A 23,604-nucleotide genomic window follows, 5' to 3' on the forward strand; every position below is an offset into this window, starting at 1 on the left:
ATGAAGAGATGCCACCACATGTGACGATGTTGATCCATAACTTGAATACTTCACTGAAGTCAGTGGAAGTTGAAAGAAATTATCTGAAGAAGATGGTGGCTAACTTGGAAGATGTTGTTTTTGCTGAAAGACTGAAAATGGAGAAAATAATATAAGAGGTCGAGGGAATTAATTCATCAAAATTAGAGAAGGTTGCTAGGATGGAGGCTCAACTACAAAATATGAAGTTGTTTATTGTATTTTTTTGGATTGTCTTTGTGTTAGTACTAGTTTTCAAGATGTTGTAGTGTAGTTATGTTATGTTGCAGAAGTTTGAAGTTTATGTATTAGGTTTTGATGAAGTTTGAAGTTAAACTACAAAATTGAAATATGAAGTTTGCAGATGTTTATGTATTAGGTTCTGATTTTGTAATTCTGCATTTTAATGTTTATGTATTAGGTTCTGATTTTGTAATTCTGCATTTGTAATGGTTCTCTGTTGGTATGAAATGAAGTTTGTTACCATTCTCTTCACTCTCATACAACATTTTAATTCTGCATTTGTAAAGGTGCACATGCACAGACAATCACAATAACAAATAGAAATATCTCTTATAGATAGAGAAGATAGACAAGAAGAACATTGCCATTAATCGAGTAGCAAATATACATTGTTTTAAGATTTAAGCCCAACAAAATATTGCTATTAGACAAGTAAATGTGTGATCCAAAAACCTGTACCACTGTCATAACATTTACTTGTCTAAAAAGCTAGAACATAACCAAACATCATGTACTCGAACAGTCATGCAAAAAAAGGATTTTAATATATATTACATTCATCACAAATTGCTACACTACTCCCCCTTGCCCCTCCCCTTACCTCTTCTAGCTTTAATTTTGCCAATCTTTTTCTCTTTTACACCCAACAGTTGAACTGTTATCATTGTTTCCTTCCCCTTCTAGGCAGTTCTCTTTGGGGAGTATGGCAGTTTTGTTGGTTGTGAGCTACCAGTGTGATCACCTGTGAATGGTATCTTCCTAGTCCCAGAATTTTGTTGATTTCTTACGTTGAAGTCTAGTCTTAATATCAGACATAACCTTAGGCCTCAAAACTTGGTCAGCTTCTCCACCAAAGTCTGCTTGAATAAACCTTCTTCTGGTCTGAATATTTTGACTTGGCATCTTAGTTGCCTGGGTGTAATGACAGGAATGCTGAGTGTCATGACTGGAGTGCTGAGTTGGCATCTGAATGTAGAGATTGGATTGCTGACTTGGCTGCTAAGTGTTATGATTGGAGTGCTGAGTTGACTGCTGAGTGTAGATATTGGATTGTTGACTTGACTGTTGAGTGTCATGACTGGATGGTTGAGTTGGCTGCTGAGGGTTCTGACTGGATTGCTGACTTGGTTGTTGAGTGTTCTGACTGGATTGCTGACTTGGCTGCTGAGTGTCATGACTGGATTGCTGAGTTAGCATATGAGTGTTCTGACTGGATTGTTGGTCTTGTGCTTTAAAACCTGGAGTAGGGACCATAAAAAATTCTAATTCTTGGTCTCCATTTGTCTGAGTGTGGTCTTGCACTTTCTTTGACTGTAATTGTAATCAAATATACATGTTATCTTGTGAGTAAAAAAACAGATTGTAAGTATAAACAATAGATAGAAAGTATATCTTGTTGGCTAATGGGCAACTTCTTTTATTATGGTTTGGCTTGCCACAAAAACTACAAGTCATCTGAAGACCCTTCCTAGATGTTGAGCATTGTCCTTGCCTTTTCCTAGCTTCATCCTTCTCTCTTGACCTTTTCATTTTAGGTTTACCAACCATCTTTGCTAATGGTGGTGGATCCATGGCTTGGTGTCGCTCAACTTTCCAGAATCTTTCACCTCTAACAGGCTGCAGTTTGTGTTGATACACCAACTGCCAGGCTTGTTTGGAATACCACCAGTGAATCCCAAGTGTTGGGTCTTGTTTCTTATATAAGAATACCCTGATAGCATGAACACAAGAGATTCCAAACAAGTCCCAAAGTCTGCATGTGCACCTTTGTTGCTTTCAGAATCACTGTGTGCCTGTTTTCACCTTCACTTATTTCAAAACCCCTTTCTTCATTAAAATTTTCCTTGCACTTTGAAGCCATATCTCTATAATCATTGTATAACTCCATTACATATGGGCTGTATTTACCTCTCCAACTGTTAACTTCTTCTGCTCTATCCTTTAGTTGATTCATCACCTTCAATAGTTAATCAGTAACATAGTAAATTAGTAGTTAATTAACAGTATGAAATCAGTAACATAGTAGTTAGTCAATAGTTGTAAATCAGTAGTTAATCAGTAAACAAGCAGTTAGTCAAAGTAGTTAACTTCACCTTCACTCTTATATCCTCAAGCATCTTCACAATTGGCTTATGTCTAGCTTCAAGAATCCAAGAGTTGAAGGACTCTGTAAAGTTGTTGTCCACCATTGGGTTCTTACACTGAGTATCAAAGTAAGATCTATACCAGGTTACTGGAGGATAATTCAGCAAGTCCCTGACAGCATCCTCAGACACTTCACCTAACTGTTTCAACATGTCCTTAAATTCCTCCTCATATGTGCTCCAAGAACACCACCACATTAACTTTTTCATCTCATCAGTATTTTATTTTTGCTCCAATTTGCTTCAATATGCCTTGCACAATATTTGTGATATCATTGTGGACATACATTCCTCACAACATCTAATAGACCCTACACATGAAGAAACACTACATCAACAAAGAATGTGTTAAATGTAAAAATCTGCTGAATGTAAAAATTTACATATGGTAACATACCTTCTGCATATCTGACATGAATGCGTACCTTTCACCATCTTTCAAGTCCAAAGAAGCCTTCAAGTTCTCCATGAACCATTGCCAGGTTCTCTTTGTTTCCTTATCCACTACAGCCCAAGCTAGTGGATACACATGATTGTAAGAATCTTGAGCAACAACAACTTATAACAACATCCCTTTGCATTTACCTTTTAAAAATGTTCCATCTAGACCTATAAGATGTCTCAAACCTGCTTTGAATCCAATCTTGAGGGTCTGGAAACAGACATACATCCTCAAAAATCTTCTCTTACCTTTCTCCATTGCATCATTGGATATCTGTATCACCACATCAGTACCAGGGTTTGTTTCTCTCAACTCTTGAGCATATGCCTCTAATTTGTTATACTCATCCAAGTAACTAACCTCCAATTTCTCTAAAACCATTCTCTTTACCCTTTTTAACTTTGAGTCACTCACATTCAAACTAAATCTATCCTCTAAATCAAACTTCATCTCTTTAATCTTAAACTTAGGATTATTTTGAATCTTTCTCTTAAAATAATGTGCTAAAACAGCAGGAGTAGCTCTTCTCTTCTGTTCTCAAAGACTTCACCACAATCATGTTCATCCCTCCAAGTTTTTATCTTTACCCCTTGATCTTTGTCATCCTTAGAAATAAGACATTTAAAGGGACACCCAATCTGACACTTGTATCTAAGTCTTCTCTTATCTACCTTAAGGCCCCTCTTATTAGACACAACATAGTAACCAATAACCTCCTTAGTTTCAGCAAGATCTTTGAATGTCATACCTTTTTCCAATGTTTTATACCTATCAAGTTGGTCAGTTACCTCACACTTCTTCTGCCTCTCAAATAAGCCTAGGGCATCACTATCATAATCACTATCAACACTTTCAATATCTGTATCATCTTCACTACTATCATAGTTAGAAGCTACAACAATAGGTACACTATCTATTGTTGCTGTAAACTGGGTAAATACAGGAATATTTATAGTATCATCCAACAGGTCAACACCAAATAATTGTATATCAGTGAAACTATCATTAATTAGGGCTTGAATCTTCCTAATCCCTTTATCCCCATCTAACAAAAAATACCTTCCAGAAAGGTCAAGAAATATCAACTGTTGTACCTCAACATATCCTATCACTTCAGTGTATTCTTTACACAAATCAATATAAGAGAGATGGTCTACTTCATAACCACTCAGCACGTGCACATCTCTCTTAGTATAAGACAACGTAGGTTCCAATACCCACTCACCCCCATAATTAAAATATAAGTTCACTTTATCCACCATCCTTCGGATAAAATCACATGCAACAACAATAAAAAATGGCAAAATGGGACCACATCAGCAGTATAATACAAAGCGACAATAAAAATATAAAGGTATGAAACCCCACCATCAATTAAAAATACAAATCGACAAAAACCCTAGCTTTAATATGTAGGACCAATACGATAAGGACCACCAAAAACAAAAGTAACATAAAAAATTCTAGAAAGGTACAAAAAATAGCTCAGAAAACATAAAAACATCACATGCAGCAGACATAAACCTGTCAGTTCCCAAATATTCCCCAACTCTACAATTTAATAACTTTAAGATGTAAATACTTACTTTAATCGAATAATAATGCAAGATATCGCTGGAAATCAAAGGTCTTCCTGTTTTGAGCGCACCAAATCGGACCAAACAATGAACCCTAAAGAAGCCCTAAAATCGCCATTGATAGTTTAGATAGAAGAAATCAGAGAAATGGTAAAAATGAATGTTTGTCGGTGGGTTTAGGGTTAAAAGACTGACTCATAGGTAAAAGTAATGGGTCAGATCGGTTTAATGGGTAAAAAAATACCCAAATATAATGTTAGCCCTACTGACCCACGTGGACAAATGAAATAACGCCACATCAGTTAATGAGATGCACACATGGAATTCCGTTAGTCGTGGGGTTAAATTTGAAAATCGAAATAACGTCCTATATATTTTCAGATGGATAGATGGACGGAGGGCTTTTATAAACCGTTTAACATACAACGGGAGTATTTTTGGCCCTTTTCCGTAATATTTCTCAACACTTTCTTTAGAATCAGGTAGGGGTGGGCATCGGTCGGTTCGGTTCGGTTTTGAACATTATCGGTTTTGCATATTGGTTATCGGTTTACAAATATCATAACCCGATAAGATATTGGTTATCGGTTATCGGTTAATCGGTTATATATCGTTATCGGTTCGGTTATCGGTTTACCCGATAAGATAAAACAACTAAAAAATTTTGCAATATATAAAACAAAGAAATCAAACTGCCAGAACGTGTAAACTGCCAACTTTTGTTGTTTCTTAACGAAAGCACCCTCCCACTTCCGTGCAGTATCTACTGATGTCTGGCGGAGAACTGGTGGTGAGTCTTGCGTCTTGACTCTTGGGGGCTGCGACGGAAACAAGAATGAGAACTGAGAGACAAACGACTGAAGACTGAAGAGTGAAAAGGGAGTTAGGAAAATAAATAACTCTAGTATATACTTAAGGGTAAATTAGTAAATTACATCATTCTTATTGGGTTATCGGTTTTTACCCAATAACAAAAATGCAAACCGAGCCCGAACCGATAACCCAATAAAAAATTTTTTAACCCGTTACCGAACCGTTAACCCAATAACCCAATACCAATAACCCAATAAAGAATTAACGGTTCGGGTTATCGGTTTTACCCGATATATGCCCACCCCTAGAATCAGGATAATGACGGTGGGAGTAGGAAAAACGAGTTCCTTAAATGGAATGCTAATTGTTTCCTTTCCACTTTTAACCCCTCAACCTTGTTTCCTTTCCATTCCTAACCCCCTTAACCTCCAACCACCTCAGACCCCGTCACTACTCATCCACCCAAGCCCCGCCCTCCCATTCCACCATCTATCACAACCCGATTGTATTTGTTTAGATTATATATAAATGTTCTAGTAATAATATATTGTGTTCTTTTACCAAACATAAGAAAATAAATAAAAAATTATTTAATTTAAAAAAAAATATCCTAGCACCAAATGTTGAAATAATAACCCCAAAATTAATACACATATCCGCAAGCAATAAGAAATAATACCAGTTCCAATATAACTATCTCGGCATAATTAATTCCATTATTTTAGTAAAGGAAGTAGGGAGGAAGCCTCGTCAACGGGCCCCCGGGAGGGGGGGGGGGGGGGGAGGAGATAAAGACGAAGGTTGACTCATCACAGAATGTAGCAACAGCCAGCTCGAGCTTTCAAGCAGTCGCCCGATCTGAATGAGTTGGAAATTCTTTGGTAAACCCTTAGATGTCTTTTTATTTTTGTTAATCTTATATTTGAAATATTTAGCAACTGATTAGTGCATTTGAGAAAATACCATGTATTACACCTCCAAGTTGTTCGCCAGTAAGGCAATTCTTGATCGAAGGATCGTCAAAAGAGGCAATGCAACAGTAAAGCAGGTATAGTGCAGTGGGCTAATGATTATTTCATCAAATCCCAATTTTCCCCATTCGAAGCCCTAATCCTAATTAATTTCAGCCCCAAATTCAAACCTGGAGTTCAAGGTTTCAAGATGGGGAATGATTGTCGCATTGGAAGGAGGTGACTAAAAAGAAATGGAAACCCCCCTTGAAGTTATTATTAATGCACTTAAGTCCAGTTATATTTAAATTAGAAGTTTTTATTTTGAAATTTTGGTCCCTTTAGTTTTTTGATTTCCCAAATTTATTGTTTTTAGCATCATTATTGTTTTAGCAAATGATGTGTGAGCCTTGTATGGAAAGGAGAGGAGGATTATACAGACCACTCATTTGGGATAAAAACTTACCCAACACTTGCTCTCTTCTCTCTTCCTTGTAATCTGTATTTCTGTTCTCATTGCTGTGATTCTACCTAAAGCTAGCTCAGGTGTTACATTAATATACTAATGTTTGAAGTGGAGAGGAATATTTGTTAAGATGAAGGGAAAAAGAAAGAAAGAAAGAAAAGGACAAAACAAACAACAATCGCCAATTGAAAACATAAATTCCTGATAAAAGAAGTATTTGGATCCAACAATCCAGTAGTCGAAGGCTGAACACTCACTTGCTTAATCAACTCTGATACCGACAAGCATGTCGTCCTTACCAAATCTAGCAGCGAACACAAGCAACAATAATGTTCACCAATCGCCCAGTCCCGGTAAAAGCTTTTCTTCATTCCTACATTCTGCCAATTACTTCCTCTGCCCTGCTGAGAATGCATTGGCTATACTTGAACAGGCAGAAGCGAGAAGGATCAGTTGTGGAGATGCTTGCCCTTATACCGTGCATTACTCAGAGGCGACCAATGTGATCTTGAGCTAGCTGCTCGACCTCTGGGGCCCCTATACAAAGCCTGGGATTGTAAGATAACAAGAGCTGGGGACACCACCCTTCATGTAATTGTTGGTGCGGGAAAGTGGTTTGATGATCCGACTGTGGGTCCATCAGCTTACACTTCGCGTAACAATGATGGGCACACACCTCTTTGTGTGGCTGCAATGGTTGGGAACATGGATGCAGCAAAGAATTTGCTGCAACTCAACCCGGGAATGGGATCTCTTGATGATGCTGTTGGGCCACATCCAATCATAGAGGCTGCTAGGTATGGCCATAAGGAGATGGTTTTACTTTTGATTGGGGATATGGAAAGGAAGTTGGGAGGCTCCCCACCAACTAAACAATCGAGTGCTTCCCACTTTCTCCATCTTCTAGTATTGGCTGGATTCTATGGTAATATATTTACTTGTCCTATGATTAATGTTAGTTTTTTCTTCATTTATAGATGGTAAACATTAAACAATTTGAAACAAAATTCTTACATCTCTTCAAGATCATGAAACTTCAGGATTCTAGCAGAGGACTAGTTAGTTTTACTAATCTTCTTTCATATCCGTGAGAAGTAACACCATTATATCATAAATGAGCCATCTATTTTTGATCAATTAGATTTTCGCCCTCAATATTTATTAAAAGAAAAATAACACAATAATTCAAATAGGATAAGTGCAATCCGACAATAATCATCACATTACCACATGTTACATGAAAGATAGTGAATGGTTAGAGAAAATGAAAAGTTCAACAATTTTCCTTCTCTCTGACTGATTTGTTCAACATGAATAGGAAGAAGAAAAAAATGAAGTGGAATTGTTTTGATCTTGGGCTTGAAAAATAATTTCAAGATGAAGAGAATGCTAAAATATTATTTCTTCCCTTAGTGAAGAAGCTTTAACAAGTTGGAAAGGCTTTGCTGAATCCTTAATTGTCTTTTTATTTATAAACTTATATTTAAAGTATTTAGCAACTGATTAAAGCTTATGAGAATATGATGTTCTAATACAATTTATGTACTTCGTAGCTCACCTTTTACCAGATTTTATAATGTCTTGTTTAATCTTCCTTGTGTAAAACAGATGTGCTGCTAGCTCTGCTTAGACGTCATCCTGGTTTGGCCCGAACAGAGTTTTATGGTGACAATAACGAATCCCTTTTGAGCTTGCTGGCTGAAATACCTTCTGCATTTCGGAGTGGGACTCGACTAAGATTCTGGCACTGGCAGCAGTTACTTTATTCAGGTTCTATTCGTACTATATTCTTGTTATCACCTGCGATAGTATTTTCTTCTGTTTATGTGCTTTCAGAAGATGGTAATGCTACACTTGCGAGAAGTCCAAGGGACTAAACTAGTCTCCACCCCTGCCCCAGACCAATCTATATTGATTTGGGTTCCTTAGAGCTTCCTGCTGGCAGCCTGGTCTAATTTTGACCAATTAAGACAGCTTTTTATGGAGCCCCAGTAATTGCTATTAGTCTTCTTTGTTGATATATAACTCATCTTTAAGTTATTTATTCTCTTATTTAGACATTCCTTTCGCAAAACTTTTATATCAGTTAAGGAACACCTTCCTCAATCTCATAAAAGAAAAAGTTTAGAGATTCTCTTGCCACTGATGAAAGAGGGTAATGGTTATCATAGGTGAAATCAGCAGGATCTCCTTCTTTGGTATCAAATCAAGGTAGTATATAGAACTTAGGAATATTCATATAGAGAGAACAACAAGCTAGCACTACATAGACCTAATATCTTGTAGTAACATTAGTAAAATTACCATTAAAACCATCAGAACCCACAAGGTTAAATAGTTTTTAGAGAATGATGATAGCCAAATCTAAAGTTTTGAATGAAACGAATCTTTAATAGGATATCTAAATGAATAACTCAAGAAAACAAATGATAGAAAATTAAGTGAAAGCATGTACTTCTGAAACGGTTGTATGTGAATACCTAATTACCTTGTTTTTTTCTTGTGAAGTCATGCATGCAAAATTAGAGATCAGGTTGGCAGACATTGAAAAGTCTCTTGTTGTAGCCCAATCGTCAGCTACATCACCCTCGAGGCAATCACCAGAGCCTGCTAGTGGGTTAACATGGGAGTATTGTACACGTTTAGCAAACTGTTGCATCCTTGTCTGTCCAAAATGGCTTGTTACACCGATCTATAGCTGTATGAATCACGTCGGTAAGTACTTTTTTAATATTGTATGTAACATGACATAATTGGCCTCTGTCACACAAAATTAAGGGAAAAATTCATTTTTTTTTTGGATAACGGTGGTGTCCGGGCCAGCTTGCGCCCACCTCGACTAATTCTACGGGATACGTACCACCTCCTACCAACAACAGCTACCAGGTTCCGGGTAACTCTATCAACCAAGGCTTGGAAAATTCATATTTTTCCCCCTAAACTTGCCCCGAAAAATAATTTACACACTGAATTTTACGAGCAACCTCTTACCCCATATTCTTGTCCAAAGTGGAACTATTCCTGACATGACAAAGTGTAAATACCTTCTTTGAAGCGTTTGAAAGGCAGGAAAAATGCTAAAAATGGACTAAATTTGTCCATGTATCATTTTCCAATTGGTTGTTATACAACTAATTATACTCGACTTAGAAATTTCATTTCTTTTTTTATTTTTTTCTAAATCTTTTTCCTTTACTTTGTTTTTTCTCTTTCTCTTTCTTCCTTATCTCTAAACTCACTTGAACCTCCATTGCTACCACTACCATTACCTCCTCATTCATGCACTCCTCTCCTCCTCCACTCTCACCACTTCATTTTGGCCATTATATCTTGTTTATTTTTTTGGTGCAACATGGCTATTGCAAATGACATTGAGGTCATGATGGACTTTTTGAGCTCATCACAAAACTCGTAATATAGTCTACTATTGTAAATACTTCCACATCGCTTTCTAATTGCGGAAAACAATATATTACCTTTAACAAGCAAAACAAAATGTGTGAACCCCAAAATTGAGTTGCACATGCAGGCTGGTATGACTTATAGTTGTCTCATGAATTGTAGCAGCTTTTAAATTAAGGTTTTGAATGGACTCTCAAGTTTTTGCACATTGGCATTAAAACAAAATTGTCTTATTTACTGGTGAAAAATCGCACGCCCACTTCTGGGATTATTTGAGTAATTGTTGGATCATTCTACTTTATAGGGATCATGATGAAGTCAATGATTCGTGCCACTCGCGAAATTTGGAAAACAACAAGTAAGTTAATATTTGTTCGCTTATTGTGACATTAGCATTTCGAAATTTAATATAGGCCTAAATCTTGTCTAGAAAAGTAATTCACACGTTATTAGCACAAACTATATTGTTGATAATACCTGTAATTCCTGTTACGCCTACATTTGTCATATAGTCCTCTTACCTATATGGACTAAGAATATGTTTGGCAAAACTTTCAAATTGCTTATTTTGAGAAGAACTCTTTGCCAAATGGAGTTCCAGAAAAAGTACTTTTGATTAATAGCAGTTTGTGTTTGCCCTATGTTGCACGGACTCTCCAAAATACTACCGTACCCGTGTAAGATCCTTCAAAAATACACTACTTTTGGAGGATCAGACACGCACCCGGAGATATTTTCGGAGAGTTCAAGTAACATAGGTTTTGCCAAAACATTTTATGAGCAACTTCATTAGTATTATGGAGGCAGTTTATATTTGGTCACTCTTTTCAAAAGTTGATATTTTGAGCGTCAAATTATGGAAAAGAGTGTAAAGATCCACTTTACAATTAGTATCATTTTTAAGTAGATACATGATCTGAAATTTTTATTATGAGAGACCTTAATTAAGTTTTCCAATTCCATTTAGCTAAAATGTAAAATTTTAGATCAAAATACATAGAGAGGGAGCATCTTATGAGACTTTGGCCATAGATCTGGTGTGGACAACACATGAGTTTAGATTTTGTCTATACTGTTCAAATAATTTGGTAAATAGAAATTTTCCTATAAGTATAATTTTTCGTCCTGAAAACATTAAACACGACTTCGCTTCTGCTTCCACAGAGAAGCTGCTTTTTTGAACTACTTTCCAACAGCAAATAGCAAATTTTATTACTACTCAAAGATGCCTTTTCAGTTTCCCCCCAGAAGTTTGGCCAAACGCCTTAACCCTAAAAAATAAGCATTGTTTTTGTTGAAAAATAAGCACTTTTAATTTCCTAGAAGTTTGCCAAACATGCTATAAAGGTTGTTGAGTGCAGATCTGCCTGCTGTACTTGATTAGGTTAAGTACTGAATTGTAATTGCATGCCTTAAAAAAGCATTGACACTTAATAGAGCTGAATGACAAATGCACTGAGACACATGACTGGGATATTTTTTTTCCTTTCTCCGTAGCATGATTGGGAGTTGGACATAGAAAAAGTTATATAATGTTAATAATAGTGACTTCAATAAGAGCAAAATAGTAGTACGTAGACGGGCCGTGACTTCCTGTGTTTGGGAATTATTATGGTACTCTTGTGATAGAGTTGTTCCTATGGAAATCTCTGTACTAAGATAATTTATCATAACATGATGTACTATTTGTTAGTGCCCTATCATGTTCTAAGAAAGTGTTTTTTGTTTACAGCAAGAGCAATCAGACACATTAAGGATACAAAATTAATGCATGAAGAGACTCTTGATATTGTGAAACGTCTTTGCGAGGAACTTACCAAACATTATTCCTCTACGGGTGAGGATATTGAGCCAGTACTTAGAAAGGCACTTCTTTCAGCAGCAGGTTCAGGAATTTCTGAAATCATAGAAGAAATTATAGAACGTTACCCAGACGCAATCTGGTTTGTTGATTCTGAGAACCATAACTTATTTCACCTTGCAGTAATAAATCGTTATGAGAAGGTGTTTAGTCTTATATATCAGTTAAGTGTATATAAACATTTGGTAACAGCTGGTGAAGACACTTCAGGGAATAACATATTACATATGGCTGGAAAGCTAGCACCTCTTAGCCGACTCAATCTTATCTCAGGTGCGGCTTTGCAAATGCAGCGTGAATTGCAATGGTTTCAGGTATGAGTTTCACATAACTACGTTCATGCGCGGTTCTTTTTTAGGTTTTGCTGGGCATGCTTTTAAGTCGCGTTGTTGAAAGGGAAATAATTAGAGCAGACCTTAAAAGCCGAGAATAGTTTATAGTGGTATCATAGAGCTCATACCATAAGCTATTTTAGGAAACTAATGAATTGCCAAGAAACTTCCACCATAATCAAATGTAGTATGACAAATGTCAGCATCCTCGGCATCTTAAAATGCTGCAAATTTGTCAAGGAAATATCAAACTATCGTAATCCATGATGAATGGTCCTTTTTAAGCAAATGGGAGTCAATATAATTGTGCATAATTTGAGATACTCGACCAATTGAAAGGAAATGTTAGGACGGGTATGTGCAAGCATATTGTCATTGAGATTAGGGTTATGAAAGGGACTAGCATCATCTCATCTTTGGACAATTGCAGGCATATGGAAAGATGAGAAAAAACAGTTTTGTGCGAGCTTTGATCTATAAATTACGAATGCATTTGCGGTGATGAAGGATCAATGCTTTGCTTGTGCAAACAATGGAGGTATCTAAAATAATCAGACATTTGAAAATGGATTTTATGATAAGGATAAGAAATTGAACTTAAAAGAATATCATTAACGTATTACTGCCATTTGCGAAGTAGTTTTTTCTTTCTTTTTCCTTTGACATCCATTTAATCACACATCACGATGTCAAATGTGTTTACTTATGTGTATAGTATGTGGCTTGACCACACCCATTTATCATGTCAGTTGAAGTATCTCTGTGACTATGAATTTTCTCCTTACAATAAAAGAACTTTTAGAATATTCGAATATGTAGGCCCTTAATGGATATAAACATGTGAAGTGACTTGGTGAAAAAGATGAGTCAACAAAAAATATCTTAAATTGTTCTTTTATTAAAAAATATATCATTCTTGCTTCAACTATTCCATTTATATGTGTTGGTATCTATGTTTATGTAGGAAGTGGAAAAGTTTGTTCAACCAACGCTCAGAACAAAGAGAAACTCAAATGGAAAAACTCCAAAAATGGTGTTTACTGAGGAACACAAGGAGTTGGTCAAAGAAGGAGAGAAATGGATGAAAGAAACTGCAAATTCCTGTATATTTGTGGCATCCCTAACAACAACAGTAGTATTTGCAGCAGCCATTACCGTGCCAGGTGGAAACAATCAAAACAGTGGTTTTCCACTCTTCTCCAACGAAACTGCTTTCACGACTTTTGCAGTTTCTGCTGCATTCTGTCTGTTCTCTTCTGTTGCCTCTGTTCTAATGTTCCTGTCTATCCTCACCTCGAGATATGCAGAGGGGGATTTCCTAAGACGTCTTCCGAAGAGATTGATTCTAGGCCTGGGTACCCTATTCATTTCAATGACATCTCTGATGATAGCATTTAGTGCTACAATTTATCTCGTTTTTGGTCAGAAAAAGGGATGGATACTTATTCCAGTGGGCATAGCAGCCCTCATTCCAGTAATCCTCTTCGAGTCCTTGCAATTTCCTCTCTTACTGGATATGTTTATGTCCACTTATGGTCCAAGCATTTTTCGCAAACAGAGCTCACGTATACTTCACTAGCAAGGCAAAGAGGAGAAGTGCACATTTTTTATTTGTGTTGGAAGACAATTTATGTTTGTCTTGCTTTGTTTCCTTTTATTTCCTGCGAATCCTGTTTTATTATTCATTTAAGATTGAAACAAACATCTTCATCGTTACATTTTCATTGGCTCACAAAGGAGATTGTAGCTTTCCTCTGCTTTTATTTCTATTCAGAAGGAAACTATTAATCATTGTATTTTGCCTTACTTTTGTAGCTTGCCTTTAGTATAACATTTATCACACACATTCAAAGATGTGGAGAAAAAGTTCTGAAAGATGCTGAGGCAAAATGAAAACTCAATATGTTTTTTTGGTTCACGTGGATTAACGACTATCAGCTTATTAGATTCCGGCATGAGATTTTAGTAATTTACACCAAACTTCCTTTGGAGATGGAAACCAAATACATTTCTTATTTAAGACAATTTTCGAGTATTAAGTAGTAGAGTCAAGAATCATTCAGTATTCCACCTCTTTTTAGTATGAAACCAAGAAAAGAATCAATGGTCAGCAACCAAATGAAAATCAGCTAAAGGAGGAAAAATAACTAACTTATTCAAGCGAAGTACTACGGGGTCGTTTAGGATAAAGCAAAAATAATCCTGGGATAAAAATTTTGTACCACCTTATTCCTTGTTTGGTTACTAATCCTGGAATACGTTATCCCAGCACAAAAAATAGTAACTTATACCTGTCCGAGAATACTTATTCCAGGATAAAATAGTAAAATTGACATTAATACAACATACCAAACAGTCAATAAGAAATAATACCACGATAGCTAATCCCAGCATAACTTGTCTTTAAACAAAACAACCCCTTAGGGTTTTCAGATTTATCTGAGACCTTTTCTGCCAAAAATAGTTCCAAAAGTTACTGAAGGAAATAAGGTAAAAACTCTAGCACATAATTGAAGTTAAATCAGAGGATGCTTCTATCTAATACCTCAAATAACTCCAGCATATAAATTCACTAAAGCAAACTACTGAGAAAACAAAGTAATGAGATATCGCCTCATCAAATAAAATACTAGAAAGTAAATACACCAGTAAGTAAAATGGAGAACTAGTTAGCGATGGTAAATGCTAACAAAGACAGCAATGAGATCAGTATTACAGCAATTTTTCTAGCTTGAACCTTTTTCTTTGGCTTCATTTGCAACAGCATCAGTTACTAAAGCCATTGGTCGTTCATCTATAACTTCATCGATTATTCCAAACTCCTTCGCCTCTTCAGGTGTCATGAAATAATCCCTATCCATATTCTTTTGAATTATTTCTATAGGTTGTCCTGTATGCTTTGCATATAGGTCATTCAAAGTATCCCATACCCGAACTATCTGTTTTGTGTGGATCGTCAAATCTTTAGCCTGCCCGCTATACCCACCGGAAGGCTGGTGAATCATAACTGAAGCATTAGGGAGAGATCGTCTCTCACCCTTTGCACCTGCAGCTAAGAGAAGGGATCCCATTGAAGCTGCTTGACCTAGGCATATAGTATGAATTGGAGATCGGATATACTGCATGGTATCATAGATTGCAAGACCTAGCAACGCAAAAAAGATAAACTGAGTCAGCGTTTCAGGAAATCTATGCAATGTCCTTAAAGATGAGCACAAAAGTTAAGAAATAATCTTCAAATATTGTCCTGCCAAAGTATTAGATAAAGAACAACTAAACACCAAATCCTATTTTAGCTTCAAGATCATTGCAATCCCAATGCCAGACCTTTTTGTCAAGCTTTAATCACAGAATAAAAGCATCAGCACATACGACAGAACCAAGCATATATCAACAAACATTGCATATGTAATATTAATGTCTAGTCCAAACTGGACAAAAAGATGTAATGTTTAGGTCTTATTAGCACAATGATGCTTTCCTTTGATTGAAAAATGACTGTCGAAAGTATAGTCCTTAGTGCGTCAATGTAGTCCCACTAGTCATTATAGTAAGAACCCAAGAAATTTCACTATAATATAAGATCTACTCTATAGTCTATACCAAGTATGCTGAAAGTAATCACAGGCTCTATAATTATTAGGCATATTAAACATAAAAAACGGTCTCTCAGTCATAATGCTGATTGCACATTGGAGTCAAATCATAAATGACACTGACTGCAGTCTTCGACTACTACGTCAGTATCAGCAGGGCACACATTACACAGATGAGAAATGAAGTCGAAATTGCAAAGAATTAAAAAGCTACTCCGAGTATCTTTCTCCAAAATTACACAAAACAAGCACTTGTTCTCTCTTGATTCATCAGAGGTATGAGAGAAAATTAAAACACATATATGCCGGTTAACCTATAACTCTCTTTTTTTAATAACCAATAGATTGATGAGGGTTTTGGCACACGGTTAGAAACTCGGTACACAAAGCGCCTGTTCGTTTATCCTTCTGCCAGTTAAATACAGTCTTTCATCCATGGCAGGTTAATTAGAATGTTTGGAGTTTGTTATCTTGCTCTCTTATTATCAGTTCCAACTCCCATAACAAATACGAAAGCGAATTTGATGCAAATCATGATTAATTAAAAAGATGGTATTCAAGGAAAGACAGATAAAAAGAAACCGCTTCTTTGTTTAGAAGGTAGAGAAATACTGTAAACAAAGAATAAAGCAAAAGGGAAAGGATTGAAACTTACCCATCTAAGGAATGGGAACAAACAAATAGTCGTGGAATAAATGAGACAAGATTGCATCCCAAAGAAATCAAACAAAATAAGAGCAGCTGACTGGAACCAAAGATTATGACCTCCCCCTTTGTCCTGATGCTTTATATCAATAAACAGCACTTAAGTCCCAAATAAGGTGCTCTATCCCTAATTAGGTGGAGTCGGAAATATGAATCTTCTCTATCCATTCGGTTTTTTAATAAAAGTCCATTTTATTTCAATAATAAATATCTGTTTTTTTAACACATATTAGGTAAGAGTTATTGCTATATGACGCCACTAGCAAAAATGCAAGCTAAGACTAGTTACAATAAACCAAATATGGCCCGGACCTTTCCCCAAACCAGCGCATAGCGGGAACTTAGGTGTTTTCTGAATCTAATACTTTTCCCTACAATGACATACAGCTCCAAACAACACTAAAAAACACAAATAAAGCTCGTAACACTGAACCTAATGAAATATAACAACAAAAGAATCTCAACCTTAATCGGCACATATGGAAGTGTTATATGTAATGTTTTCTGTCCTCAAAAAAATAATTTGGCTATCTACTTATCCTTCTCAAGAATCAAATCTTTTCACAAATCACTTTTCCGTTTTTACTTCTTTCTTTAAAGATTATATTCCTCTAAGGAGATGCAAAAACTAAACCTCTACAAAACTACCTTCAATTATTTTTTCTTAACGACAGTAGTGCTGGGCCAATTTGTGGGCACCTCGACTATCCCTCCGGGTGCCTGCTACCTCCATCAGCATAGATACCGGGTAACTCTGTCGACACTACGTTCAATTGTTTTATCCCAAAGACAACCAAGAACAAGATAAAAATCAAATATTGACATTGAAAATCTATTTTCACTTCCAATTTAAGCTAAAACCTCAATTTCATTTCCACAACCACAAAGCATATCAAACAAAAAAAGAAACCAAACTCTTACAAACAAACAAAAAAACCCAAATCAAATTTAGTTAAAAAGGAAACTCAAATCAAAGAGAAACAAACAATTGCAAAAAACTAACCAGCTGTAACAGCGCCACCTGGAGAGTTGAGGTACATGTGAATAGGCTTAGAAGGGTTCTCAGATTCAAGAAAAAGAAGCTGAGCAACAACAACATGAGAAGTGGAATCATCAATGGGGCCGTTAATGCAAATAATTCGTTCCTTTAATAGCCTTGAGAATATGTCATAAGCCCTTTCTCCTCTTGAAGAGTGCTCTATTACCATTGGTATTACCCCATAAAATCTCTTACTACTATTCAAAGGGGTTCCGTTGATTCTTCGGTTAAAGAGTTTGTGAACAATTTGGGTGCGCATAGTTGAATGTGTTGAGAGTTGGGGATGAATCTTGGATGGAGAAAAGAAGGCAAGTGGGAGGGGTAAGGTCAGAGGTTTTTTCGGATCCGTACGAGTAGAGTGAGAGGGGATGAAATGTGATTTTAGAGTATGGTAAATTTAGAAGCAAATGACAAAAAACTCGTCCCTTATGTTTTGGGGTGGTTCAAAATAGTCCTTTGGTCTCTTATCAAATAAAATATGTCCTCCCTCCGTCTTGTATTATTTGTCGTATTCCTCTTTTATACACATTAGAAGGGGTTCAAGTAGTAGATTCAGCCATCGATAATTATATCATGGTAGGTTGCCTAATTACATCATCTTAAGGTGTGGCCCTTCTCGAGCCCTGCATGAACTCGGGATGTTTTGCGCACCAAACTGCTATTTTTTCTTTCTTTTATGCTTCCCTTAAGAAAATATTGATTACAACAATAACAACAATAACATACCCAGTATAATCCCACATAGTAGGGCCTGGGAATGGTAGTGTGTACACAGACCTTACCCCTACCTTGGAGGTAGAGAGACTATTTCCAATAGACCCCTTAGGCAAGCATATGTACCACAATAATAACAAAAAATAAGACGAAAAAACACCGAAAACCATGTAAAAGCAGCATACACAACAAGATAGTGTAAAAAAGGTATTCAAATAAACTTACTACCAACCAAATGCGAGAGTACGTACTAACAATACCAATATGAATAATCTAGACTACCTAACCTACTATCCTAATCTTTACCTCCACACCTTCCTATCACGGGTCATGTCCTCGGTCAGCTGTAGCTGCGCCATGTCATGCCTAATATCCTCACTCCAACTCTTCTTCGGTCTACCTCTACCTCTTCTAAGGCCCTCCAATGTCAACCTCTCACACCTCATTACTGGAGCGTCTATGCTTCTCCTCCTCACATGTCTGTATATGGCCGATAACATAACCCTCCGATTTATAGGCTCGGGGCACCGTCCTGAGTCCAAAGTCCGGTCGAGATCAAGTTCGAGTTCGAGGGACCAGGGCCGAGTTCGAAGGCGAAGCACGATGCATACCGAGGTCGAATGTGTTCGTCCCCGAAATAGTACCGTTGGGGATTTGTACTAGGACGAGTTAGATTCCTGCCATGTCCCCAAAGTCATGGCGTAAATCCCAGAATATGATTGTACTATTCCATACGAGGCGGTAAGACAATTGTACCAAGAATATTCCTTACTGTAAATGTAAATATTCCTTATTTAGGGTTCCTCTATTATATAAATGGGACCCCAATCATTTGTAAGAACATATTATTATCACTGAGCAAAGAATATACTCTCTACCTTTTTACTGTTCATCGGCAATGTCCTTTAGCTCCATTGTTACTTTATTTTGATTACTTAACTGTTCTTACTGCCCTAAGCCACCTCGAGGTCACCGTCTCGAGGTCGTCACTGTCAAGTATTATTGGTTTGAATGACTTCTATCTTTCATTTCTACTTTATATTTCTTGATTATTAATCGGTATTGAACTAAATCACATATCTTTAAAACCAATAATCAAGTTTAATTGTTACTCAAATTTTCGAGGTAAACAGTTTGGCGCCCACTGTGGGGTTAAAGATAATAATGATTGTTTCTTTACTGATTTTCGTTACACATGCTATCTTTACACTTTTTCTTGTCGAGATTTTTTGATTCTCAGGCTTAAACATGTCTAGCACATAGAACACACCCATTCATGACAACGAAGGTCTTGGAGAAAATAGTAACGCAGGAGTCGGTGTACCATCGATAAATCCAGGGGAAATGCCAAATGCGAAACCTGTTGATGTTAGTTCACACATTGCTTTGAATACATATCTAGGTGCGGACCCCGAAGGAGATGTGCATAGGGAAGCCCGATCCGGAGGCCAAAGAACACACGACATGGAAGAAGGAGGAGTCAACCTCCAAGTGATATTCGAGATGTTGCAAGCCCAGCAAGTCGCCATCGCTCAACTTCAGAGTTAGAATAGAATTCCAAACACAGCTGAACCAGTGAACACTCGGCGTGCTGAACCAGTGCCTGAAAGGCCCGATGAAAGCGACTCGGGGACTGACCCCATGATTATGAAAATTCTCGAGGAACTAGCTAAGAAGAATGAGTCTGGAGAAAAGAAAATTGAAGAAAATTATAAGAAGGTGGAAACTTATAACTCTCGGGTAGACCAGATACCAGGGGCACCTCCAGTTTTGAAAGGTTTAGATGCCAAAAAGTTCATAAAAAACCATTCTACCCAAGCGCAGCTCCGATGCCCATTACTAAGAAATTTCGCTTGCCCGATATACCCAAATACAACGGGACAACCGACCCTAACAAGCATATCACTTCATACACTTGCAGAATCAAAGGAAATGATTTGAATGACGATGAAATCGAGTCAGTTCTGTTGAAAAAGTTTGGAGAAACACTATCAAAGAGAGCCATGATTTGGTATCATAACTTGGCTCCTAACTCCATTGATTCATTTGCAATGCTAGCATATGCCTTCGTGAAAGCACATGTCGGGGCCATAAATGTAATGATCCGACCGTTGTTTTTAGCATTTCCATCCCGTTTAGCTATTTGAAGTCTTGAGTAGAGTTGTTTTGTGTATTATGACTTGCGACAGTAGTCAAGTTTTATTTTCAGATGATTCAAAATTTAATTGAAAGAATAATTCATGTTTTGGAAGCTTAAGTTGAATAAATGGACCAGATGGTAAAATATGTGTAAATGATCCCGAAATGGATTTTTGATGATTCTAATAGCTCCGTATGGTGATTTTGGACTTAGGAGCATGTCCGGAATTCTTTTTGGAAGTCTATAGTTAAATTAGGCTTGAAATGACGAAAATAGGAAATTTGAGTTTGGAAGTTTGACCGGGGAGTTGACTTTTTGATATCAGGATCGAAATATGATTCTAAATTTTTTAACAGATCTGTTATGTCATTTATGACTTACGTTCAAAATTTGAGGGCAATCAGAATTGATTTGATAGGTTTTGGCATCGAATGTAGAAATTGGAATTTGTTAGTTTTGAATAGGCTTGAATTGGGGTGTGATTCATCTTTTAGTTTTGTTCAATGTAATTTGAGATATCGACTAAGTTTGTGTCATATTATGTAACTTGTTAGTATATTTGGTTGGGGTCTTACGGGGCTCGGATGAGTTTTGGAAGAGTTTTTGGAAGAAATTTGTATTTTGAGCATAAATATGTAATGATCCAAAGGTCCATTTTAGTTCTAGAGATCGAAATTTGATTTTGAGACTTCCGGAATTTTGTAATGAATTATAAGAACGATCTGGAAAGTTTGGTCTAATTTCGTCAAGTCGCGATTGGGTTTTTAACGTGAAACATGAGTTAATTGTTTAACGAGCGAAATGGGTATCACACTAAGTAAATAAAATCCAAATTAAGTTTCGATTGAAGGACTAGGTCCGTATTATTATTTGTGACTAATAGGAATAAGAATCGTCGAATTCCGAGTTCGTATGATGGAGTTAGAGCATTTTCTGTGAAACTAAAGACAGCTGGAGCAACAGGATTTGGTGCGCACCTTTAGCGACCAGATTTGACACTTTTAGCGACGGAAATTGGACTTTTAGCGACCAGAATCGTGTTTTTAATGCTCTCCTATTTTTTTTTGCCCATTTTAATATTTTTGGGCGAAAGAACACGGCCTGGGGCGATTTTTGAGCAAGATATTATGGGAAATCTTGAGGTAAGTCACTTGTGATTATTTCTACTCCATAATATTGAATTATCATCGAATAATCCGACTAGATTACATATTTTTGAGGTGTAAATTGAGGATTTGGACCTAGGGATTTGAAAATAAGATTTGAAGATTTGGAGACCGAGTTGTTATCGGAATTTAGTAATTTTGATATGGTTGGACTCGTGGTTGAATGAGTTGTCGGATTTTGTGAGTTTTGTCGGATTCCGAGATATGGGCCCCACAAGCGATTTTTAGTTAAATTTCGGATTTTTTTGTGAAAAATTAATATTTTCAAATGGAATTAATTTATATAAATTGTATTGACTGAATCACATTAATTATGGATAGATTCAAGGCGTTCGGATGCCGATTTACGAGGCAAGGGCATAACGGAGTAAAGACTTCACGGTTTGAGATAAGTAACTCTTATAAACTTAGTGCTAAGGGTATAAACCCCAAATTATGTGTTATGTGATTGATGTTGAGGTAACGCGCATGCTAGGTGACGGGCGTGTGGGCGTGCACCCTGTGAATGATGACTCTGTTGTTTCCAGGATACTGTGTAGTGGTCCTACTTTGTTGATATATGTGTTTTCACCATGTGATAAGTAAATTGAGTTGTACATCATGCTAGATATCATGTCTAGGCTTTATGCCAATATTGTTGAGACCCATAGTGGTCGTTTCTTGCTGTCATCTAACTGATTTTATTGATATTTCATACTCAGTCATATTCATGTATTCATATAATATCTCAGTCTCGGTTGTTATTATTGATACACTATATTATTATTTTTGGGCTGATTTTCATGACATTGTGAGCCCGTGAGCGAGACTAGAGAGATTGATGACTGAGTGAGGCCGAGGGCCAGATTGTGAGATATTGATACTATAGCACGTGAGTTGTCCGTGCAACACGTGAGTTGTCCGTACAGATACTAATATTGATACTATAGCACGTGAGTTGTTCGTACAACAGTCGAGTTGTCCGTGCAGATACTGATATTGATATTATAGCATGTAAGTTGTCCGTGCAGCACGTGAGTTGTCCGTGCAGATACTGATATTGATACTATAGCACGTGAGTTGTCCGTGCAGCATGTGAGTTGTTCGTGCAACACGTGAGTTGTCCGTGCAGATTTTAGCGCTTGGGCTGTAGGAGCACCTCCGGAGTCTGCACACCTCCACTGAGCACAGTCGACTATATATATATGGATCTAGTTGCACGCCGCAACGAATATAGTACAGTGCTGAGTGATTGAGAGTGCTGAGTATTGAGCATGGTAAAAGATAATTCGAGGTAGTGAGATTGATTACTCTTAGAGTGTGAGTACATGAGTTCATTACTGAGAGGCATTGCATTTGGCATCTGCACTTGAGATATATGCATAGAGTTGCATTTCTTTCTGCTGCCTGGTTCTGGTGACATTCATGATTTTACCTGTATCTTGACATGTAGGCATAGAGATGTACTTTCCTCATGCCATTTGAAAAATGAAATCTCCTATTTTGAAAGAACGTTTTATGAAAAAATCACAGTTTTCAGATTTACTCATATTTTGGTGATTTCAGTAAAAGAATTGGGTTTTACTGTTATACTTAAAAAGAAAATGCTTATTTTGCTGAACTGTGAACGAGCTGAGCACTTTATTAATAATTCATTCTTTGTGCTGCTTATGAATATTGTTGTGAAGTATTACTGGATATGGGTATGAACTCTAACTTTGGTACAAGCTCGTCATTGCTTTCAACATGAGTTTAGGTTTGTTACTTATTGAGTACATGGGGTCGGTTGTACTCATACTAGACTTCTTGCACATTGCGTACAAATTTTGGATGTCGATGCCACCGCGTTCGATGAGAGCTGACTTGGAAGATGTTCCGGCGTCCCTGTTGTAGCTTCCTCTTGTTCATGGTAGCCTTAGAATCATTAAACTTTGTTTATGTACTTTTCAAACAAAAGATGTATTTGTTTCATATCAGTTTTGTAAATTCTACTCACAGAAGCTCATGATTTGTTCTA

At 36.8% G+C, this 23,604-nt stretch overlaps 3 protein-coding genes across 6 annotated transcripts; 1 reads left to right on the forward strand and 2 right to left on the reverse strand.

The window, feature by feature from the left end:
* Positions 1 to 1,584: 1,584 nt before the first annotated feature.
* LOC142170467 (uncharacterized) lies at positions 1,585 to 2,603 on the reverse strand. The gene is made up of 3 exons (XM_075232382.1): positions 2,355 to 2,603; positions 2,055 to 2,218; positions 1,585 to 1,972 (listed from the first exon to the last, which is right to left on the reverse strand). The coding sequence occupies exons 1-3, from the start codon at positions 2,601 to 2,603 to the stop codon at positions 1,585 to 1,587; spliced, it is 801 nt and encodes a 266-aa protein (XP_075088483.1).
* A 3,332-nt stretch (positions 2,604 to 5,935) lies between these two features.
* On the forward strand, positions 5,936 to 14,041 carry LOC107806704 (uncharacterized). Of its 4 annotated transcripts, XM_016630918.2 has the most exons (9): positions 5,936 to 6,118; positions 6,220 to 6,285; positions 6,365 to 7,006; positions 7,087 to 7,578; positions 8,262 to 8,423; positions 9,162 to 9,368; positions 10,360 to 10,413; positions 11,788 to 12,230; positions 13,213 to 14,041. In XM_016630918.2, exons 3-9 carry the CDS (start codon positions 6,940 to 6,942, stop codon positions 13,825 to 13,827), a joined length of 2,040 nt encoding a protein of 679 aa, XP_016486404.1. In that variant the 5' UTR covers positions 5,936 to 6,118; positions 6,220 to 6,285; positions 6,365 to 6,939; the 3' UTR covers positions 13,828 to 14,041. The 4 variants fall into 4 exon arrangements, with proteins under 4 accessions (XP_016486404.1, XP_016486406.1, XP_016486405.1 ...); XM_016630921.2 differs by adding an exon at positions 12,679 to 12,786 and having other exon boundaries at positions 6,056 to 7,006; XM_016630919.2 differs by lacking the exons at positions 6,220 to 6,285; positions 6,365 to 7,006 and having other exon boundaries at positions 6,024 to 6,118.
* A 589-nt stretch (positions 14,042 to 14,630) lies between these two features.
* On the reverse strand, positions 14,631 to 17,977 carry LOC107806708 (ATP-dependent Clp protease proteolytic subunit 2, mitochondrial-like). Its single transcript, XM_016630929.2, has 2 exons — positions 17,553 to 17,977; positions 14,631 to 15,393 (listed from the first exon to the last, which is right to left on the reverse strand). The coding sequence occupies exons 1-2, from the start codon at positions 17,845 to 17,847 to the stop codon at positions 14,975 to 14,977; spliced, it is 714 nt and encodes a 237-aa protein (XP_016486415.1). The 5' UTR covers positions 17,848 to 17,977; the 3' UTR covers positions 14,631 to 14,974.
* Positions 17,978 to 23,604: the final 5,627 nt, after the last annotated feature.

This window comes from Nicotiana tabacum, chromosome 16, assembly GCF_000715075.1.
Source record: "Nicotiana tabacum cultivar K326 chromosome 16, ASM71507v2, whole genome shotgun sequence".
Taxonomy (NCBI): Eukaryota; Viridiplantae; Streptophyta; class Magnoliopsida; order Solanales; family Solanaceae; genus Nicotiana; species Nicotiana tabacum.

Excerpts from the sequence above, each read along its gene's own strand:
- LOC142170467 (XM_075232382.1), bottom strand. The coding sequence starts at position 2,603 with ATGTGGTGGTGTTCTTGGAGCACATATGAGGAGGAATTTAAGGACATG. Across the intron at positions 2,219-2,354 it reads TTGAGGATATAAGAGTGAAG|GTGATGAATCAACTAAAGGA; the intron begins GTGAAGTTAACT and ends TAACTATTGAAG. Across the intron at positions 1,973-2,054 it reads ATAAGTGAAGGTGAAAACAG|GGTATTCTTATATAAGAAAC; the intron begins GCACACAGTGAT and ends TCATGCTATCAG.
- LOC107806704 (XM_016630918.2), top strand. The coding sequence starts at position 6,940 with ATGTCGTCCTTACCAAATCTAGCAGCGAACACAAGCAACAATAATGTT. Across the intron at positions 8,424-9,161 it reads GCAGCAGTTACTTTATTCAG|TCATGCATGCAAAATTAGAG; the intron begins GTTCTATTCGTA and ends TTTCTTGTGAAG. Across the intron at positions 9,369-10,359 it reads TAGCTGTATGAATCACGTCG|GGATCATGATGAAGTCAATG; the intron begins GTAAGTACTTTT and ends TCTACTTTATAG.
- LOC107806708 (XM_016630929.2), bottom strand. The coding sequence starts at position 17,847 with ATGCGCACCCAAATTGTTCACAAACTCTTTAACCGAAGAATCAACGGA. Across the intron at positions 15,394-17,552 it reads AGGTGGCGCTGTTACAGCTG|GTCTTGCAATCTATGATACC; the intron begins GTTAGTTTTTTG and ends TTGCGTTGCTAG.